General features: G+C 37.6%; 1 protein-coding gene across 1 annotated transcript in view; it reads right to left on the bottom strand.

Annotated features, from left to right (window-relative positions):
- EYS (eyes shut homolog) overlaps positions 1–22036 on the bottom strand; it is a 1188193-nt gene that overhangs the window by 234179 nt on the left and 931978 nt on the right. Inside the window, 1 exon segment of the mRNA XM_036415133.1 lies at positions 18728–18881. Within this exon segment, the coding sequence (XP_036271026.1) occupies positions 18728–18881 (154 nt within the window).

Genomic DNA, 22036 nt, shown 5'->3' with positions numbered 1-22036 from the left:
CAAAGAAACATGTAGATTGTTTACATGCTACACATGGGTCAGGAGGAGCCTGTTTACCTCGTCAGCCACTTCCCACCATTACCTCTGTAACATCTCACTGACACCATGTTGGATTTGATGCTGAGCTCCAAGTTGGTTTAGTGTAAAGATAATGAGGAACTAGAGGCTAATGGGCATATTTATAACTGAAACCCTGGGTGCTTAGAGGTTCTGTTATAAATATGCCCATTAGCCTCTAGTTCCTCATTATCTTTAAACTAGAAACTGATGCATGAAGATTTGTGCCAGAATGGGCCTTTCTTTCTCTGGCTGCTGGCACTGCCTTTGCTCTGGCAGGAGCTGCCTTCCCACCTTCCTACTCTGCTCAGAGGCCCAGAGCAGCTGGGGCAGGACTGAATGCCTGTGTTCTGCCTTGCTGCCACCACTTAGCACCCATGTATGCAAATTAACCTACCATCTTTGTTGGGCTAATCTGCATACTCACTCCTGATGCGCTGGTGAGCAGCTCGAAGGTACCATCAATTAGTATGTTACTCTTTTATAAGGTAGTTGCCTTATAGAACCACCTTCTTTCCTCAGGTTATGGTGTAGGAAGCAGAGGATCCTGGCGATCACTTCACTGATCTACTCCAAACCTCTTTCTGTTCACCCTGCACTGGAAGGGAAACCATGGGCTTCCTCTTCCTGCCATGTCTTGAATTCTCTCTGCTTTGGGCTAAATCTCTGTCTTAGGCATGTAGGAAAAATGTAAGATCTACTCTGATAGGCTTGACTCTTGATATATAAATGGAGTCTAAAGCAGTTTAGAATATTCCTTTCTCTCTCTTCCAAGACCATTTTGTTACTGAGTCAGGAAAGTCAGTTGGAGGCCAAACCTGTTTAACAGACTCTGTTCTCGGTGGCACCTTACCTCTGTTTCACTGGGCAAGAAGCCTCAGCACTGGAAATGGTGACTGAAAGGGAATAAAAAGGTCCATAAAGCCTGGCTGGTGTGGCTCAGTGGTTGACTATTGACCCATGAACCAGGAAGTCATGGTTTGATTACCAGTCAGGGCACATGCCCAGATTGCAAGCTTGATCCAATCAATAATTCACTGTTATCATTAATGTTTCTATCTCCCCTTCTCTGAAATTAGTTTAAAGAGATTAAAAAATAAAAGGGAAATAAAAATACATTGCTTTAATATCCCACCAGTATTATTCATCTCATAATACAAAGAGAAGGAATACAAAACAAACTTATTGTTCACTGCTGTTTTATACTCCAGGCTTATGCAAATAACTTTTTTCTAAAGACCTTGCCTTGCAGATCCTGGACCCGGGAAGTAGTTAAATCAGTTTTACTAATTAAGACACAGGTTCAAGTTAGTCTTGTTTATGAAACCTTCTTCCCTGAACATGTCATATTTCTATATGAAAAAAAAAAGATTCCAAGTACTTTCAAATGTCCTTTTCAGCCAAAATATTGCTTACATTTTACAATAGTTGGTTGTAAATCACACCTTTCCTATTTTCCTCCCAGGCCACCATTATAACTCCCACACTGAATGGAAAATATACTTCACAAAACCCCCATTAACTCACAGGTAATTTTGGTCATTGGTTAAACGATTTTGATTGGTCTGCTTTTGTTCACATTTAAGTATGCCAAAGTTCTTTCATTACTGGCTTTCTGCCCATCAGTAATACCTCAAGGGGGCTCAAAGCAAAAGCGCTCTGGTTAGAAATGCCAAGAAAGCTACTATGAAAATGCAGAGAGACAAACTCTTCTGGTGGAATGTCAATTCACTTACACAGTAAAACACTCGAGTGAGGTGAGCAGCTGCACCCTGGCATGGTTCAGCTCAGCTTGAATTTTAGCTGAATAATTCTGTGCAGCTCCATTTGTTACTTAATGTAGCTATGAAAACATATTGGCCCTTTGGTCTTCGGCATTCGCCATACAGCGCTAAGAGTACTTAACATGCTTTTTGTTCCTTTTAGAAAAAAAGTTATTTTTCCTTTCTTTTTACTGTTGAGATAGAATATTTTGAATGATTTTTTTTTTTTTTTTTTTTTACTTTGAAAAATAGAATAGAACCTCCTGGTGAGGACAGAGGATTTGCTGTGCCAGGCTGTTTTGTTGATTTAGCTGTCAGATGAGCAAGAAAATACAAGGGGAAAGTAAACGATTCAGACCCGATAGGAGATAGGGTAAGCCAAGGGACAAATATAACTCCTGAGAAATATGAATTAAGGTGGTTGAGACTAAGTTTGGACTTTTTAAGTCCTCCAGGGATTAGCTGTATGTAGAACACTGCAGGAATCGTTGGCAAATTATGCTTCACTGAGATTAACCCAGGGGGAGAGGCACTCCCTTCCTCAGCCACTTCCCTCTGTGAATACCCGGCACTTTCATAGGAACAACTACCATTCTTAGCCCAGGTGCTCCTGGTAGTACAGTGAAGTCACCTTCATGATTATGGGAGCATCCTTTGTCCACAGCTACTTGAAAATATTTTTAAAAGGCTCCAAAAAGTGCCAAGAGCCAGGTTATAGAACTCCAGACTGCATTTAACAGTGACAAGTCTACCTAATCTTTACTTTTCAACCAATGCAAAACATTTTCCAGGAGAACCTTACAAAAGTGGATGTAAATATTTTAGTATTGTTGATGGATTTTTTCTCTTTTAATTTCTCCCCCCCCCCAAAATATCTAATTTTAATTATTTTTTTAAATATCTAATTTTTAAATATGTTTGGGCCAAGCAAGTTAGTAACAACAGTTAAATGGTACATATTTTAATATATTTTAGAGATTTTAAATGTAATTGAGAACATGCGCTCCCTGTGGTTGGACTTCATTCCTTGAATCTTCAATGCCTGCCTCCAAGTAAACAGTGACAATTGGAAGAGCTAGATTTCAGGGTTGAATATAAAAGGAACACAAGGGAAAATTTTTAAAAATGTGGTTTGATATTCTAGAACTCTTAGGAATAATTATCATCTATCTATCTGTTATCTATCAGTCATCTGAATCCAGCCATACACTTGGATTCACTGGAGGGAGAAAATGCCGTCTCCATGGGCATCTTGCAGAAAAGTGAGAGGACACACACAGCTGGTGCCCACTCTCCTCTGCATCTCAGACTAATTCTCAAGTATGGATTTGAGTTGAAAGGAAGCTCAAATAGTGTTCTCTCTCTCTCTCTCTCTCTCTCTCTCTCTCTCTCTCTCTCTCTCTCTCTCTCCCCCCCTTCAAACAGCACAATTTATTTCCTTTCCTTTCACTGAAGGAAAAAGGCCCCTCTTAGAACAGCATTATATTAAAAACGCTGCCCAGGCTCCTTTAGAAACAAGAAACAACTGAACGGCAAGCCCTGCCTTTCCTCCTTACACTCAGCCCGTAAAAGAAAGTCAGCGTGTCACACATTGACACCTGCATTTGATTTGGAGTATGTTTTCTCCACTCACAAACCTTCTTACCTGAAACATGGTTTCTGTATGTACAAGCTCCAGTTCCTTTCCAGGAAGGAGGTGCAGTTTCTCGGGACATCCCGATTTCAGCGGCGCTTTGCCTTCTACTCTCTTGCAAAGGTCCAGGGCAGAGGTCACGCCTAAGCTTGCGGATCTCTGCAAATTTCCTTCTTCTCACAGTAAGCCACGCCAGGGGTTAATGATGACACGAGGCACCTGCCTCAGACGCCTTGACCCCAGCCTTGACCCCAGCACAGAGGGCGTTTCACCTAATAGCCCCCCTTCCACCGGCTCATTATTCCGTATTTACAATTAACCGTCATTATAATTAAGCACCTCTTTCTCCTGATAAAGATGTTTTTCAATTGTCATCTTTAATTTTAAAGTAGGTTATTCCATAAAACAAAACAAAAAACCACGATAAAATCGCGGGGATGATATTATAAACTGTTTAGGGGGAAGGGGTGATAATTCAATCATTTCATAGGGGATCAGAGGTTGTTAATGAGTTCAGCCTTCAGGCAAAGAGAGGGGAACATCCATATAAACAAAACAAAACAAACACAAAAACCGATCGTGTCACCATGCAGTAGGGAAAAGGGTAAATGAGGGAATCTTTACAAAAGTGAGAACTGGGAAGGCAAGGCTCGGTTTTGCAAGAGGATGCTTTTCAGAAGAAACACTTGAGGAGCTTTCAGAACCCCAGCAGGAAAATGCCTGACTGAACAAGAGGCACTTCTTGTCAATTTTGAGTTGAATCTTAAAATATGAGACGTGACGTTGCATTACATACATCTCAAGGAGTCATTAGGAAGGACTAGATTACTTAATATTTGTGGCATTTTTAGCGCAGTGTTTGTCATATAGTAAGACCTTTGTTATCTTCATCTCTGTTGGTAGATACTAGTATTATTCCTTTTCATGTGTGTCTCCAAAGGTTATGTCACTTGCTTGGAGAAACTACATGTTCCCGGGACTGCCAATTAGGTGGCCACGCTTCTCTGGCCAAGGGTGAGGCTGAAGCACAAGCTGGTCTCCTCACATGTGTTCCTCCTTGATTCTCAGTTCTAAGTAGTACTGAGAACGGCTGGAATTGTCCACATTGTGTCCCGCAGAGAGGGAGCTGGATCCTTGAAACAAACTCTGTTTTCTGTGCTTTTGGGTTCTTGGGCTTTTATTTTAATTCTTGAGCTACTCCATATCTTTTGAATACGTTCTGTTTTTCATTGTGACTTTGGTCCTGCACTGCTCTCTTCTTGGGCGAGGGACTGGCACAGAATGGAGGGAAATGACCGTGCATGCCACAGGCGGCTCTGCTGTGGCCTCTGCTGAGCTGGCCCGGGGAAAAGCTAGTGGTGGTAGAATACTGTGCCTTGGGGGAGGAAGGAGTGGCCCCAGGACAAACGTGACCCATGACTTCCCAAATACAACAAAGTCATGTTACTAAAGGTGGCCTCTATCTTTTTTCATCCATTATTTTTCATCATCAAAGTAATGGCTACTTGTAAGGTCTGTAGCATTTGTTTGAGTGCCCATGTTTATCTTATAACTTTCTTCATATATTTTTATAAGACTAACCATTCTGTTTGTAAATCTGGTCTCTATTTCCTCTTACTGAGCCCAAGTATTACTGATTACTTAAGAAAAGGGACCATGCCTTTTCCTACCCATCTTGGCGGCCACATTCTAGCTTCTCTGTGTGCATCTGAGATGATTTCTGATTGTTCCCCACCAGGTGCAGCTGCCTTGCACTCAGAAACACCTGCCTTTCCTTCCCACCCTTCGTGTGCTGGCTCGTGCTGTTTCCCCCACTTGAAATGCTCTTTCTCTCCACTTCATCTTAGAAAGCCCTACACCTCAAATTTCAAGAGGCCCTCTTCCCTTACATCTCAATCCAAACTGATTTCACTCTGAGTTCCCATTGCTCTGACACTCAGTACCTCACATTACAGCAATTTTGTCATGGGTGAGTGTTTAAACTCCTACCTAAATGGTGAGATTCAGGTAAACAGCGATCAATTCTTTCCCCACAACATTTAAATATCAAAAGTTTTAAACATATGAAAAAGGTTAAAGGAATTTCATGGTGTGAATAGTCACATGCCCACCTGTATCCTACAATTTTACTATATTCACTTCATCATGTAAAAATCCCTCCATCTATCCCTGATGTTACTTTATTTTTGTGTGTGATACACTGAGATAATTTGAAGAAATCAGTCCCATTTTACCACCAAAACTTCAGCATGTTTTTCACTAAATAGAGTCAACATTCTTACTGGTATTTTTGGGATTAAATTTCTATACTCCATAGCATGCAGCAGAGTAGGGACCATATCATAGAATAGTGGTTTTCAACCTTTTTAATACCGTGACCCTTTAATACAGTTCCTCATGTTGTGTGACCCCCAACCATAAAATTATTTTCATTGCTACTTCATAACTGTAATTTTGCTACTGTTAATGAATCGTAATGTAAATATCTGTGTTTTCTGATGGTCTTAGGGTCCTGGATACCAGTAGGGAAAAAGTTTGTTCCAGTATTATCCCAAATGTTCTTGCTGTGTTTGACTCCTACCTTCTCATTTCCTTGTACTTTGATATATCTTGGCCTTTTGACTGGGGACTGCACCCACATCTGGACAGTGTCCCCAGTTACAAATCATCTACCCTATCTCTGAAAGCTCTCATTTCTTTCTCATGCTTCTCTCAGCTAGGGGTAAGAAGGAAATTATATCCGAAGGAAGAAATTGACCACAAGCTGTGAATGATTGAGAACCTCACTTAATGTGTTAAACCTCCTGAGGATGTTTACATCTTACGAGAGGGGTAAACTGGCAGTGTGACTCAGCAATTTAAATAATTTCAGGCAGTGCATGTGGAATAGATCTAGGGATTTAGTTGACTAAAAACCCAATCTGTATGGTCTGAAAATTGAAAAACTCTCATCCTTCTTTGAGTGAATTCTTATGTTATGCACTCTTACATTACATGGAATACTGACTTCCATTACCTGTGACTCATTATATGGTAGCTGATATCTTGAAGAAGGTAAATAATAATGAGAATGATGAGGGTTTTCCAATCATGTCAGTTGAGGAATAGATTAGGAGCTGGAAATATGTAGTTTACACAGAAAGACTTGCTTCACTCAATTGAAGTGAATGAAGATTATCTATTGAACACATATGTAGCACTAAATTAGGTAGTAGGAAAAATTAGTGATTAAAAACAAAATAGTTCTGCTACACACAGCTTAGATTCAATGGTTAAGGAAATAACTAAGGACTATTAAATAGAAAAAATAGATTTATGCTTTTCCTTTTTTTTTTTTTTTAAAGAGCCAATAGAGGACTGATATCCACAATATTGCATGAAAAAATATATTTACTTAATGGAAATAAAACTAACATATATAGTCTGCAAACCTGGAATGAGATGCTTTCTGGAATAGCAAGTGTCCAATATTGTTAATATTTAGGTAATACTATCAAGGTTCGAGGAAGTTGTAGATGAGAACCAGATTCTATGGTTCAATATCCTTATTAGTCATGATCACAAGATTTCATTCATGATGACCAGAGAAATAAGCACAATAGTTTTAATAAAAAGAAGTGCCTCCGGCCAGGTTTGGAAAAGTGAAAGTAATTGGATTTGGATGTCTGATCCTTTCACAGAGGAAAGGGTAAATAGCTCTGTGGGTGTGGCATAATGAATAAACAACTGACAACTCTCTATCAACTCTCTATCAACTGACCTACTGTACATAGGTCAAGTATATTCTATGGTGGACAGTTTTAAAAGCCCAGAAAAGCAGACAAGTTCAATACAATCTCCTCCTGCCTAATAAGAGGAGAGATGTCATATGATTGACTGAGTAATAATATTATTTTTCAGATTTTTCTCAAGCAAGAATATTGTTTTTTATATATATACATTGCCTTTGGAATCACCAATTTTGTTGAAATGTACTTGAGACATTCAATTCACACAAAAGGATAGAGGTATATGAACTACAATAACATTTATTATTATTAGAGAGAATACTTGCTTTAAAATATTACATGTGAGTTCAAAAATATGACTGTTTATTTAAAGAGTTTTCATTGCTGGATTTATTGCTATGTTCAGAAATATGAAGAGTGGTATTTTAATTACATGCAATAGTTCTAACTGATCCACTGAGATGTAAAATTTTACTTCTAAAATGCTATCCTAATTGTGCAAAATACTTAATTAAGCATCCTTATAAAACATATTTAATACTTACTAAAATACTCAAATATAAGTCCTAAAAGTTGAATTAAAGATAATGTCATCCATATCCTTATTTTTTGCTGAGGAAACTTCATGCCAAAGAGGAAAATGGACTTGTTTGGAGCTCAAGCAAAAAAAAAAAAAAAAGAGGAAAATAGGAAAGGTACAACCTTAGTCCATACTTGGCAATCTTTCTCCTGTACCCATCTCTGTTTCTACATGGATAGGTTTAATGCTGCTACCTTTATCTTTCCCCTTTGTGCAGCCTGTGTTTTACATCCTATATTTCCTTGGCCTTTATCTACTTATCAAATAATAATATGACTATTAATAACTATATGATAATATGCATCATACTAGAGGCCCGATGCACAAATTTGTGCATAGGTAGGAACCTTAAGCCTGGCCGGCGATCAGGGCCGATCTGTTCATTATCATATAGTTATTAATGGTCATATTATTATTAGGTGATGTTTCTAGCACATCCCTGTAAATAAATCTTATTTGTTGGATCCACCCCAACCTTGCCAGATATGTCCACCTCAGAATCGTCTGAACAGCCTTCTCCCCTGCTGTCATGGAAACAAATCTGCTTTTGGCAGTACAGACTTTTGTGCCCACTCCATGATCCTACTCATATGCTTTTTATACCATAGTCCAGATATCTGATATCTCCCAAGACTATCACTTTCCCATCTGTGAAACCGTAAAAGAAGGCAGGCTAGTAAGCAAGGAACTTCAAAACATTCCCAACAAGAGTTAGTGGATTAATTGCCCTACTGCCCAATCAGTACTGCCAGGAACAGTGGCTCTCAGAATAAGCCACTGGGCACATCCATTTCACACAAAATATATATTAATTGTCCCCAACTTTTCTTTAGCAGATTTTATAAGACACATTGGAATATATGTTATGTGATTATACAGCCCTGTCAACAGCTTTTGGCATCTTTCTGAGAAATAGACAAACTTGAGTATCTACATCATGAATATGAAGGAGATATGTTTAGAAAGATAAAAAATGGACTGGATAAGATAAACTTTTTTTTTCCACCAAACGTATTGTTTCTCCTTTAAACAAATTTCTTACACAACACTCATAATGGACATTTAGTAAATGTGAATTGATATAGTGTATGATTTTTGAGATCTTCCTGTAGGTTGATAAGTATATGTGATATCTTTGATCATCCTGCCCATTAAAACATGAAATCACATTAAATTATACTGATAGAGCTGTGAAAACCTTTGGAGGAGATCCAGAAGATAGGGCCTAAAATAATTAAACGCATATGGAACAAAACCATGAGAGTAAGTTTATTTAATTGGAAGGAGAAATATCTGTAGGAAACTTCATTAAAGTTTTTATGAAGTGTTTTTAATGAGATGTTATAAAATATAAAGCAGTGAGCAATTTTTCTAGTCCCAGGGCAGCAATAGAAGAAAAATAGACTTATATGGATGATAAACCAGAACAATAATACTATACATTTGATGTCTTTCAAAGAACTTTCATATACAGGATACTCACAGAAGCCTACATAACAGAAAATGGGTGCTATTATGTTTGTGTTTCAAAGACAGGAGAGGTAAAACTTCTTTGAATTGTACAGAGAATGCTTTGCTCCCTCATTTCCCCATTCCCAGGGTTCTACCCTTCAGGTATCTTGTGCCTTCATTTTGAATCAAAATCCTATATAATAAAGAGGGAATATGCTAATTGACTGTCACTTCCTCACAAAGATGATGGTCCCCACAGCTAATAAGGAGGGAATATGCTAATTGACTGCCACGTCCTCAAAAATGGCAATGCCCATAACCACAAGAGAGTGGCACCCGGTCTCCTCAGACCCCTAGCTGCCCAGGGCTGGTCCTAGGTGCAGGCAAGCTTTGGGTGGCAGCTTCCCAGATACCCAGCTGCCCAGCTGCCCAGGGCCAGCCTGAGGCATAGATAACCAGGCTGTTTCAGAGAGGAAGGGAGAGGAAAAGAGAGATAGAAACATCAATGATGAGAGAGAATCATTGACTGGCTGCCTCCTTCACATCCCCTACTGAGGACTGAGCCTACAACCCAGGTATGTGCCCTTGGCAGCAATTGAACACAGGACCCTTGAGTTGACAGGCCCATGCTCTATACACTGAGCCAAACCAGCTAAATTTTTTTTTTTTTTTTTTTTTTTTTTTTACAGAGAGGAGGAGAGAGGGCTAGAGAGCTAGAAATGCCGATGAGAGAGAAACATCGACCAGCTGCCTCTTGCACACCCCCTACCAGGGATGTGCCCAAACCAATGTACATGCCCTTGACCATAATCAAACCCTGGACCTTTCAGTCCACAGACCGACGCTCTACCACTGAGCTAAACTGGTTTTTGGCAGAATTTTTTTTTTTTTTTAAGTCCCTCTCCAAATATTTTTAGGAATCCTCAGGGCTTCTTGCACAAGGGTGTCCCAGTATCAGACTTGCTCATAGGCAGTTTCTGGGCATCACCAATCCAAGGCTTTACTTTTTCTTGTTCTAAGAATTCCCTATGGAGGCTATGCTAAGCTGGAACTGTGTTTCCATAACCTTTTCTGAAGTCTATGTACTAGAGGAGTTGAAATTTTCCTTCAGCACATTCTTGCTACTGTTTTATTGGCAAAGATGAAGGTAATTGCTAATACAGTGCAAGCAGGAGGATGCTCCTTTGCTATTTTGTTCATTTGGGAGATGGGAAGACATTCCCAGGGCATGGCTGAATTCATCCCAGTCCATCACATTTGATTGAAAATTATTGTGCTCCAAATGTTGAGAGTTTTACCAAAGTGTCCAATAAGCTCCTATGTAAATGCTTATGGTATTTGATGTAGGGATTTGTTCTAAAATCTCCTTTTATCTTTGTAACATTTTGTCTGGAGTTCAGATATTACTGGTCAGAGAATTAATCTAACTATTACAAAGTTTAAAAGTGGGAGAGACTAAAGACAGAATTCAGTATATATATAAAAGCCTAAGCAACCAAATGATTGGTCACTATGATGCACACTGACCTGACCATCAGGGGACAGATGCTCAATGCAAGAGCTGACCGTTGGTGGTCAATGTTCTCCCATAGTGGGAGTGCTGCTCAGTTGAGTGACCCATATGTCCCAGTGGCCCACCAGCCTGGTGGCAGTCCTCCCTCCCTCAGTGGTCCTGCAGGTCCAATCTCCAGAGGACGGGCCAGGGACCAATGGACCCGCGCTGCCGGCATGATCCCAACAGCACCACCAGCCTCCTGCAAGTGAGCCTTGGGCACCTTGGCTGCTTCCCCTGCCTAGACACGCTGCAAAAAAGAAATGATATAAAAGTGGCCGCCAGGTGGCTCCCAACAACCAGCGCAAATGTCAGCAGGACAACTGATCCTGAGCCTGCAAGGTGTCCCACCGCTCCTCCCAAAGGCTGATTGCATCCCGTCCCCTTTCTCCCACACCTCAGGATGGGCATCAGATGCAGGGCTCTCCCGATTGGGACTGACTGGGCACGAGCCCGCAGCAGGTACAGCAGAGCTGGGATGAGCAGGAGCAGCAGGCAGAAGCTGCAGGTAGCTTTGGACTGCGGGTTTCTGCCCAATCCCCGCAAACATCCCAAGGGACCCCACCCATGCACGAATTGTGTACAGAAGAAATGTACCGTCTCATGATGACATCAGAATATTATCTGAAGAAATACTGAAAGTCTTTGTTCTATATTTATTGAGTTCAAACACTTTGGCTCAGTACCAGTATGTATCTATGACACCAGCTTTCAATTTATAAAAAGAACTTACTAAATCTTTTAAAAGGTCTTAAACTATTCTTCAAGGAGTCTGTGCTAGGTGGAAGTGAGTTCACAGATCTTAAATTGTAAAACAATTTACCTCAAGAGATACTTTCTTTTTATTCAATGTATTAATGAAGTCATGAACAGTTTGTTGAGGATGAAGCTGGCATAGTTTCTTTTAGCTTCATTTAGGAAGTTAGATGGCTGGCCATTTTTTAAAATAAGTGAGATTGTCTATATTTTGAGTCCACTTTGTGGAAACTGTTCAAAAGAAGTTAATTAAGATAAATATATTGTCAATGAATGAGACCTATTACTAAGAATGGGATTTAAAGAATTTTCACAGTAAAATATCTTTCCTGGTAGTTGTTTTAAGGCAGTATTCAAATATCCTCTAACCACGATGACAGATCATAGTTAGGGAGTGGTAAGGGGCCTACAGAAGCAGGTTGGAAACTATCTGAATATAAAGCTACATCATTGAATCACCACTTCTTAACTTAATAAACAATATTCCCTTGACATTTTTCATAAATCTTTTTCAACATATTTAACCCTTTTATTTTACTGTGCTGTGTGGCAAAGTGTTCTCTTACTCTATTAACTACTGCTTTTCAAACTAAATTCCCATATATTCAGTTTGCTCCAAGAAACTATGTAATAGTGAGAGTTCTCACTATTACATAGTTTCTTGGCTCTAAGACTAAAAGTCTTCATTGGTTCCTGTTATTTTCTTAAGACAATCTTGTCTTGAAGGTGTTAGAATACACACATTTCAGAATTACACAGAGATAAGGTTGTTAGGGACTGAAGTTCATTTTGCCATGTATCTGCCACCATGCAAGAATAGTTTAAACACAGTAGCTAAGATTTGGAAACAACCTAAGTGCCCATTAGCAGATAAGTAAATTAAAAAACTATGGTACAGCTACACAATCGAATACTATGCTGCTATAAAAAAGAAGGAACTTTAACCATTTGTAATAGCATGGATGGAACTGAAGAAAGCATTATGGTAAGTGAAATAAGCCAGTTGGAGAAGGATAAATATCACATGATCTCACTTATATGTGGGATATAATGATCAACATAATTTGATGAACAAGAATGGATCCAGAGACAAATGGCAGGGGAGGGGGGATTAGAGAGCAACCAAAGGATTTGTATGCATATATATTAGCATAACAAATGGACACAGACACTGGGATGGTAGGGGGCTTGCATGGGGTGGGAATGGCTGGAAGGGGGGTGGTCAATTGGGGAAAAAGGAGACATGTGTAAAACGTTAGACAATAAGAAAAATTACGTAAGCCCTAACCGGTTTGGCTTAGTGGATAGAGCGTCAGCCTGTGGACTAAAAGGTCCCAGGTTTGATTCTGGTCAAGGGCATGTACCTCTGTTGTGGGCACATTCCCAGTAGGGATTGTACAGGAGGCAGCTGATTGATGTTTCTCTCTCATTGATGTTTCTAACTATCTCCCTTCCTCTCTGTAAAAAATCAATAAGATATATATTTTAAAAATTATATAAAAAGAATAGTTTAAATATAATCATTTTTGACTGCTGTAGAATGCCAGCACTAATAATAAAGGATAAAGAGAATGTGAAAACTTCCTCAGCATACATGGCTAATTCTCAAAAAAATTTCCTACCATTTATTTATTTATTTATTTACTTACTTACTAGAAGCCCGGTGCAGGAAATTAGTGCAGGAGTGGTGGGGGGTGTGTCCCTCAGCCCAGCTGCAACCTCTCCAATCTGGGACCCCTCAAGGGATATTATGTATTTTAGAATAGTATATTATATATGGTTTAGGAGCAAGAGCAATGTTTAGATTTATGTATTTACATACATGTCAATTTAATAACAAAGTATTATACGGTATTTCCCATATTGAGCCCTAGTTTTCCTACATTTCCTCTAAGAAATACCAGATGGAGGAGTTGATGGAAATAATACAGAAATTAATATTGAAGTAATGGTTTGACCTTTTTAAGATGAAAAGCTTGCCAATCTTTTCATATTGACATGGCAACGTTTTAGGAATAAATCTAATATCTTTTAGATTTAGCACAGTTCAAAAGTCACCATCTGTTTCAAAAAATGAGGGTTCTCACTATTACATAGTTTCTTGGCTCTAAGACTAAAAGCCGGCAATCCATATAACATTGACTGTCAGGAATATATGAGAAACTTTTATATATTTTAGAAAATCAGAAATGCAAAGGACTTTCTGAATTATTCTCAAAGCTATGTTGATAATACACTATGGACATTCTTCTTACATAAACTTGGGTAAGCCTCCTGCACATTCTCTATGTGGAGTTATTAGTCAATACCAGCAATGCAGCAAGTTGTAATACAAAGAATTAAAGTGAGAAAATGACAAAGCACTAGAATCTGATTTTGAGGAGAGTCGTTTGAAAGGTCTTTAACAAATTAAATATGGTTATTATAAGTTTTATTTTGTTCCTTTTTAAAAAAAAATAAAATTTCCACTAGTAAATCTCTTCATTTCATACACCCAAAATCAATCCTACTCAGAATCCTTTTTAAAAAAATATATATTTTATTGATTTATTTTCAGAGAGGAAGAAAGAGGGATAGAGAGTTAGAAATATCGATGAGAGAGAATCATTGATCAGCTGCCTCTTACACACCTCCTACTGAATATGTGCCCACAACCAAAACCCTTGACTGGAATTGAACCTGGGACCTTTCAGTCCACAGGCCGATGTGCTATCCACTGAGCCAAACCAGTTTCAGCGTCAGAATCCTTTTTTTATTTCCCATTATTTTGAGGTTAACACTGGTTTTGCATTCTAATAAATTTTTAATGTACTTGCTTCATCAAATAACTGTGGGAAGTAATAAATAAGATAAAACAGGAAGTAGAAATGAGCCCATTTACAAAACCCAGCAGCAACTTTTTTTTTCAGTTTGCTTTGTTTTCTGAGAAAATATCTAAGAAAGTAATGTGATAAAAATGCTTGCAATGGTTTTACCTACTTTGTTTGAGTTTTCTCAGGTGCCAGGCTTCCTGCTGCCCAATTACCCTGTTTCCCCTAAAATAAGACAGTGTCTTATATTAATTTTTTCTCCCAAAGTTGCCCTAGGTCTTATTTTCGGAGGATGTCTTATTTTTGGGGAAACACGGTATTAGAAACATTTCTAACTCTTGTTCGATTGGTCTTAAACCAAGCATGCATTTCTTTACACTGACCTGCTATTACCAAGGGGCTGATAGGGACATGTTGTTCTGCAGTCATGCAATTCTTAGCCAATATTCTCTTGGCTTTGGATACCCAGAGCTTGTTAATCAAAATTAATGATTAGCTGGTAGAGTGTACCTTAGATATATACATGGCTAACTTTACACCTCCGGATAAATCTTTGAGAAAATGGTGTCAAGTGTTTGGGGTGGTAGAATATAATGAAGGTCGAATAGGCTTTTAAACATGCAGATAACACAGTAAATTACCTAGAGGAAAGAACACAGGCCTTCTTTAGTGAACAAAATAATAGATAAAGAGACAGTATTTCTATAGGACAGTCACAAAAGGTACCCAAAAAATTTAAACTTGAGAAACTTTTAAAACTATATATAGTGTGACAAATTTTCTGAACTTCCCCAAAGGAGAATAACCCTTGTGAAAACCAAGACTCTCTATGTGATCTCTTTCAAAATTTTTAAAAATGAAAGACAAACTGTGCATGAGTATGAATTATAATGTGTCTGTAGAACTGTGATCTCTGCTCCATTTCATTTGAGAAGAACTTCTATCTTGGTACTGAATTGACCTCAATCACTACAAGTGGCTTATTTGAGTTTGTTCTACTTCTGTTTCTATCCTACAGCTACAATGCAGATTTAGTATGAAGAAATATTGACATGCTTATTCTCTGGGGCTAATAACAAAATAAAATTCAAAGCATCTTTTACATGTTTACCTTAGAGCTCATTTTATTAATTCAAAAGATAAGTTCTTAACCAGGTAGTAATATTTTATTGTTAGAACCCTTAAATATAAGAGATATGCCATCACCATTCATACAACTAAAAATAACCTAATTCACATGCTTTTTAGGGTAAAATTTATTATGAATTTGTATGTAAAGAGTCCTGTTACTGAGAATTAGGATAGCTAGGATGAGCTGTACAAAAAGACCCTTTAATTTTAAACTATGCCCAGTTAGGGATGGAGAAGTAAGAGTGGAGTACACAAGGCAGAGAGGGAGAAGGTGACATAACAACTGGACAGATAGGGATAAAGCAAAAGGCAGTCAGACATCAAAGGATGTACACAAAGACAGAAGTCTCAATATGTGTGTCTTTCTCCATTTCCTATCCTCTGGAAGGAATATTTTCTCATGTATATTGTAGGTTGCTCCAACTTCTAAGAGACTTAGGTCCTCAATTACTCTATTTTTCTATGCATCAACACCTTCTGATTGACAATTAAACATGCTTAAATCTTAGTCATCTTACATTTTTTCCCTCTTAACTCATCACCTCCTTCTAGTTACCATCTTACATCTTTTTACACCTTCATGGTAACACTTTTTGAAAGAGTGGTCCACTCTTGTTATTTCAAGTTTCTCTAATCTGGTTTCTTACTCTATCCCCACACAATGAATTCTTCAGGTGATGGAATCTTGTGGATAGTCCAATGGACTATCAGAGCATCTGATAAACCTTTCCATTCCTTTCCCAGACACCCCACTCCTTTTGTTTGCCTCTTACTGCTCTAGTTACTCCTCAGACCCTTTTATAGTTTCATCTTCCTCTACTCAGTCATTAAATGCTGGCTCCTCAAGACTCAGTCTGGGCAATTTTTTTTCTACTCACTCTACACTTTCATCCATACTTGTGGTTTCAATTACCATCTGCACACTGATTTATATCTCCTATCTAGACCTCTTCTCTGAGGTCCATATCCATATATTCAACTTGCAAACTCCACTTTATGTTTCACAGGCACCTTAATCTCATTATGCTCAAGCCTGAACTCACAATCTTCTCTATCAAATATTCTTTCATTGCTTGTTATCTCATCAATAAAATCTTTTATACGTTGCACAGCAGGAAATAAGTATTCATTTTTGACACCTCTCTTTTCACTGCTGGTATTAATCAGTCATAATTTTACTCCTAATTTTTAAAATTTATCTTTTATTGTTGAAAGAATTACAGATGTCCCCTTATACCTCCACTGATCCTCTCTACATGCTCCCTCCCACCCCCGGGCCTTCACCACACTATTGTCTGTGTCTATGGGTTACTCCTAATTTTATTTTAAATATGTGCCATTGTTTGTTTAAAATGATTGTATTATTTAAAAGGATGACATTATCAATAGAAATCTCTTTTAAATTGTTTTCATTATCAATAGAAATCTCTTTTAAATCTCTTTTAAATTCAACTTTTCATTTGCCTCTTTTTTTGTGGGAATCAACTTCTAACCTTTGTAAGAGAGATGATTGAAATTGGAGTAAGCCCATTGCTCTGGAAATTTGTTTTATCTATACACAACTCAGTGTTCCAAAAGTGTATGCTTAATTTATGAATAAAAATTTCTTTACTTTAGGGTAATTTCATCACTGTCTAGTCATAATCAACTGAAGTGCTTACCCTTGATACCTCATCTCTTTATTCAGACACTTACTGAGCAACTTTCCATCTGATACCTTGGCTAAGTACATTAAAATGAGTAAAATTCTCTCCCTGCCTTTATAAGAAGTTCCTGTTTTCAGATTTGTGTCAATTCCTTTGATTTCATTTTTCAGATTGATGCAGACCCTGGAAGTTTATTTGATTTATACAGACTTCATAGGTTAGCCAAGATTCCTGCTGATCAGACTAACTTATCCAACTGTCGTTATAGTGTGCAAACTCAGACACAAAATGTTATTTTTAACTGAGAGTAACTTTAGACCATAATTGCTAGATTGCTACACTAATGAAGAATTTTAAATTCTTGGTTGGTAGGTAAAAATTTTGTTCAGTAATGCCCTTGGGATATAACCATTGCTTTTAGCCATTTCTCTCTCCTGAGATTTTCTTATACTGAGGCATGAATTGATTTTAAGATTGACTTCCAAAACTTTATTTGTTCCAGAAAGATATTTCCATTTAATATTCAGTTTTCCCCTTTTCTGTGCAGTCAATGCTCCCGCTCTCAATTCCTAACAGCTGTACACCTTTCACTCAATAGATATTTTGTTAAACAACTGAACTATACCTCAGCTTTACCTGAACAACCAGACTTTTTATTTATTTGTTCCATTATATTCTCAAAACAATTGATTCCTTTGTGTGCAATTTGATTGTATCAAATTAAATCTTACTTTAACTTGTAGTTTACTCCACTACCCACTGAACCAAACTGTCTAGGGCTTAATCACAAGGAACAACGACAGCCTGTAATTATTGGAATCGAGAGGCCATTTACTCCGCTACCCACTGAGCCAAACCTGCTAGTGCAGTGGTCAGCAAACTCATTAGTCAACAGAGCCAGATATCAACAGTACAACAATTGAAATTTCTTTTGAGAACCAAATTTTTAAAACTTAAACTTCTTCTAATGCCACTTCTTCAAGATAGACTCGCCCAGGCCGTGGTATTTTGTGGAATAGCCACACTCAAGGGGCCAAAGAGCCACATGTGGCTTGTGAGCCGTAGCTTGCAGACCACGGGGCTAGGGCATTTTCTCCAAAACCTTGCAGGACATTTGATCTTGTTTAAAACATCCACTGAGATGAGACATGTGGTCCAGGCCAAGTGGTCCTTGATTCAAATATCCCATAATATTTATGTACACTTGTGGTTCATAGGACTAATATATTAAAAAATAGTACCATGTTTTATTAGTCAAATACCTATATCATGGCTATACTGTCAATAATACCCCTTATTGCCTCAATAAAAGGTACCTGATAATGGCACATGAGTTAGGGAGATGGGTTGGGGTTAAGGACATGTAGAAAAGGGGGTTTATATGAACTATATATGTTTTGGAAAGGACCAACTTTCCACAACCCTTTAGACATGATTAGATGCCCACTAGTCCTCCACCAAACTGGAAAAAAAAAAAAAAAAAAAAAAAAAGGATTACCAAAACGATTTCAGATGAAACTTTTTGTCTTTCTGTATTTGGGTGACTATTATACATATAAATAACACTTAAAAAATAAGGCTCAGCACTATAGTTCAAGGAAAAACTGTGGAGCACTTACCGTATGGTGCTGGGGATGAATGCATTTGTGTTAGTTCTATAATTAGCAGAGAGAGTCAAGCTATTTGAGGAACTTCTACATCCATATGTAACTGTGGGCCTTCCTTCCACAAGAAATAAATGAAGAAACTGTTGTCCAAAATTCTTCTCACTACCTTTAGGAACAAAATTACATTAAATTAGTGAGAAATATAGATTTATTATATTCAATAGCAATCATTCATTCAACAGACAATTCTTTTGTTTCGGGGGGGTTATGATTTGGTGAAACCATAGGAGCGTTATTTGGTAATTATTCAATCTAGCAGCACTATATTAGAAATATGCATTTCCCTTGGTCTGAAAATAGCATGATGTTAACAGCATTAACTTGACATGAGATTAACATCCGACTCTGCTTACCAATAGATAGATGACTTTAACTATTTTGAACCTCAGTTTCCTCATACTACTGAATATTGAATAATTTGACTTCTTATTACTTATAGTTTAATTTTAATGTATTTCATAAAAACATAAATGATAAATTATAAAAAAAGAAACAATACATAAAAATCACAAGTTTTAAGCATATATAACTCAGTGAATGATCACAGAGTGAACATGCGCATTCAAATACCACCAATTAAAGAAAAAGAACATTATTTACATTGTCTGAAGTCCTATCAGTCATTACTTTCTTTCCTCCACTAATAGTAACTATAATTCTGATGTTTAACAAAATTACTTTTACTTGATTTTAATTTTCATATTAGTGGGCCATACTGTATATATCCTTTTGTGTCTAATTGGTTTTGCTCAATATTATGTTTTGGAGATAGCATTCATGCTAAAGTTTATTAACTTTTTATTGCTTTAATATTCTATTAAACAAATATTCACAATTCAGTTATTCTTTTTTCTATAGATGGCCACCCCCTCCCAGTTTTTGGTAATTATTAATAATACTGCTAAGACAACCTTGTATGTGTCTCATGGACTGAAGTACATGTGCTTCTATTGTGAGGAGTTGAGTTATTCTGTGAGTATGAATATGATTAATTTAGTAGCTATTGCCAGTTTTCCAAAATGATATTTCGATTTCACTTTTTGCTAGCAGTATACTAGTAATTGAGTTATAGCTGATCCATATTCTTATCATCACTTGGATGGTCACCTTGTGGATTTTAACTATCCTGTGTTTATTATTGTAGCTTTAATTTTCTTCATATTAGGGAAGTTGAACATATTTTCATGTTTAGTGGCTATTTTGGTATTCCCTTTTGTAAATTGTCAGTTTTTATTTCTTGCTCATATTTCTGTTTTCCTCTTATTAATTGTAGAGTTATATAAATGTATAGATCCAGTATCTATATCTGTATACATACATATGTATGTGTATAGGATACAAGCTCTTTATAAAACATACATATTAAAAACAACTTCTCCAATATTGTAGACTTTCTTGCCAATCTTAAGGGTGAGTTTTGATGAATATATGTTCTTAATTTTAGTGAAGGTCAATTTATCAATCATTTCCTTTGTGATTATAATTAGTATTTTTTACATCCTCTGTTGGATAGAGCAATAGTATTACGGATTTAATAATAAAATTCAAGTAGCAAATCTATACTAATAAAAGAGTAGTATGCAAATTAGACTGGGAGACCTTGTGGATGACCATTCGATGTCCTTCCTGACAAAGCCAGCCAGGTGAAGCCACCTGGCAGAGGTCTCGGGTGCCAGCACCTGCGACTGGCTTCAGCCGGGGGAGATGAAGAAGCTTCCTGCCCTGTAGTCCCGGGCAACAGTGCCTGCGGCCTGGGAGATAGGTCCCCTCTTCTCCCACTGCAGTCATTACTCCAATATTCCCCTTCTGAATTTCTCTCTGCTGCCCCAACCCAACTCCACTGTTCATCTCGAACAGAGAGAGCAGTGTTAAAAGCTTACATTTTTGAGCAGGTAAGGTTGGTACTTAAACATATAAATGGAAAACTAGATAACAAAGATATCCTTAAGATAACAAAGGCTAGAAACGGAGTGGGCAGGGACAGGGCAAGACATATTATATCCAGCAATCTATGTGGGGACTGAAAATTTTACAATGATGACATTCAGTGAAGATATGAATCAACTAAAGTAATTGACAGGGACAATTCTTCCATCTTTGAAAAATCTATATCAAGCCTGTTTAAATATATTTTCATCTGCTTAATATAACTCATTCTGACAAGACCACAACCACCAATGTGGTCAGTGTTATGCTGATAAATGTTTAACAACTGGCTCTCAATCAAAGAAAACAAAACCCATATTTATAGTATTGGCCAATTTCTGTGGCACAAATTCTCCATCCATGGCTGATTTCGGTTGCTAATGTGATGCCACTAGATGCAGAGGTGAGGAGAAACGTGCAGTAATACACTATTATATTCCACCAGAAAGACCCAAAAGACATAATGTCAAGAGTCAGAACAGTAAAGTGTAGTAAATAATTGAGGAGTGATGAATTCAGAGTATGTATTACCTTTGGTTTTAATGTGATTTATTCACTTTTAAGATTATATAATTTAATTTGTAATAATGACCAAGTTTAACAACCAGCCTGCAAAATTCCTGAAAATTTGTGAGCCAGTCAGAGCAGGCTCCAGCACAATGCTGAGTGGAGTATAATGGTTAAAGGGCTTGGCTCATGGATTTGAAATGAGACTCAGCCACTTTTAGGTTTCACTGGTCAAGTTACCTGATCTCTCTGTACCTCAGTGTTCTCATCGGTGCAGAGTTGTTGCAAAGATAAAATGAAATCTACGTATGACACAGAACAGTACCTGACACAATCATTCTCTCAATTTGTTATAAACTGTTACTACCTCAATACGTTGTTGACAAAATTATTCAACTCATGCTGAAAGAATGAAATTTTATTGATGAGAAAAATATCTTATTTTGCAATCTACATGGACATAGTCAATTTTGCTTCCCAGGCAGTAGATGGTAATCTACTACTAGAAACTGCAAGGGGAAAAATGACTCAATCAGTGTGATTGAGGCAATGTATTATTAGCTGGATCATAAAGCAGAGAGGATGCCAGGCATTCTGGGATACATCTGCAGTAAGAGGCCTCACCTAAGGTATTAATGCTGATCAACTAAGCATCAGACTTAAGGTGAATGGTGAGAAGGACTCTGAGGCTGCTTCTAGACTTAGCAGGAATAGCACTTTACTACATAAGCAACTATGGTTAATGATGGCAAAAAAAACCACACCATCATCTATACTAGTATATAAATATACTATGCTAATTAGACCACATGTCTTCTGACTGACCAT

This window comes from Pipistrellus kuhlii, unplaced genomic scaffold, assembly GCF_014108245.1.
Source record: "Pipistrellus kuhlii isolate mPipKuh1 unplaced genomic scaffold, mPipKuh1.p scaffold_m20_p_5, whole genome shotgun sequence".
In the NCBI taxonomy this organism is placed as follows: Eukaryota; Metazoa; Chordata; class Mammalia; order Chiroptera; family Vespertilionidae; genus Pipistrellus; species Pipistrellus kuhlii.
The sequence above is the reverse complement of the archived record's forward strand: the minus strand, read 5'-3'. Positions and strand labels throughout refer to the sequence as shown.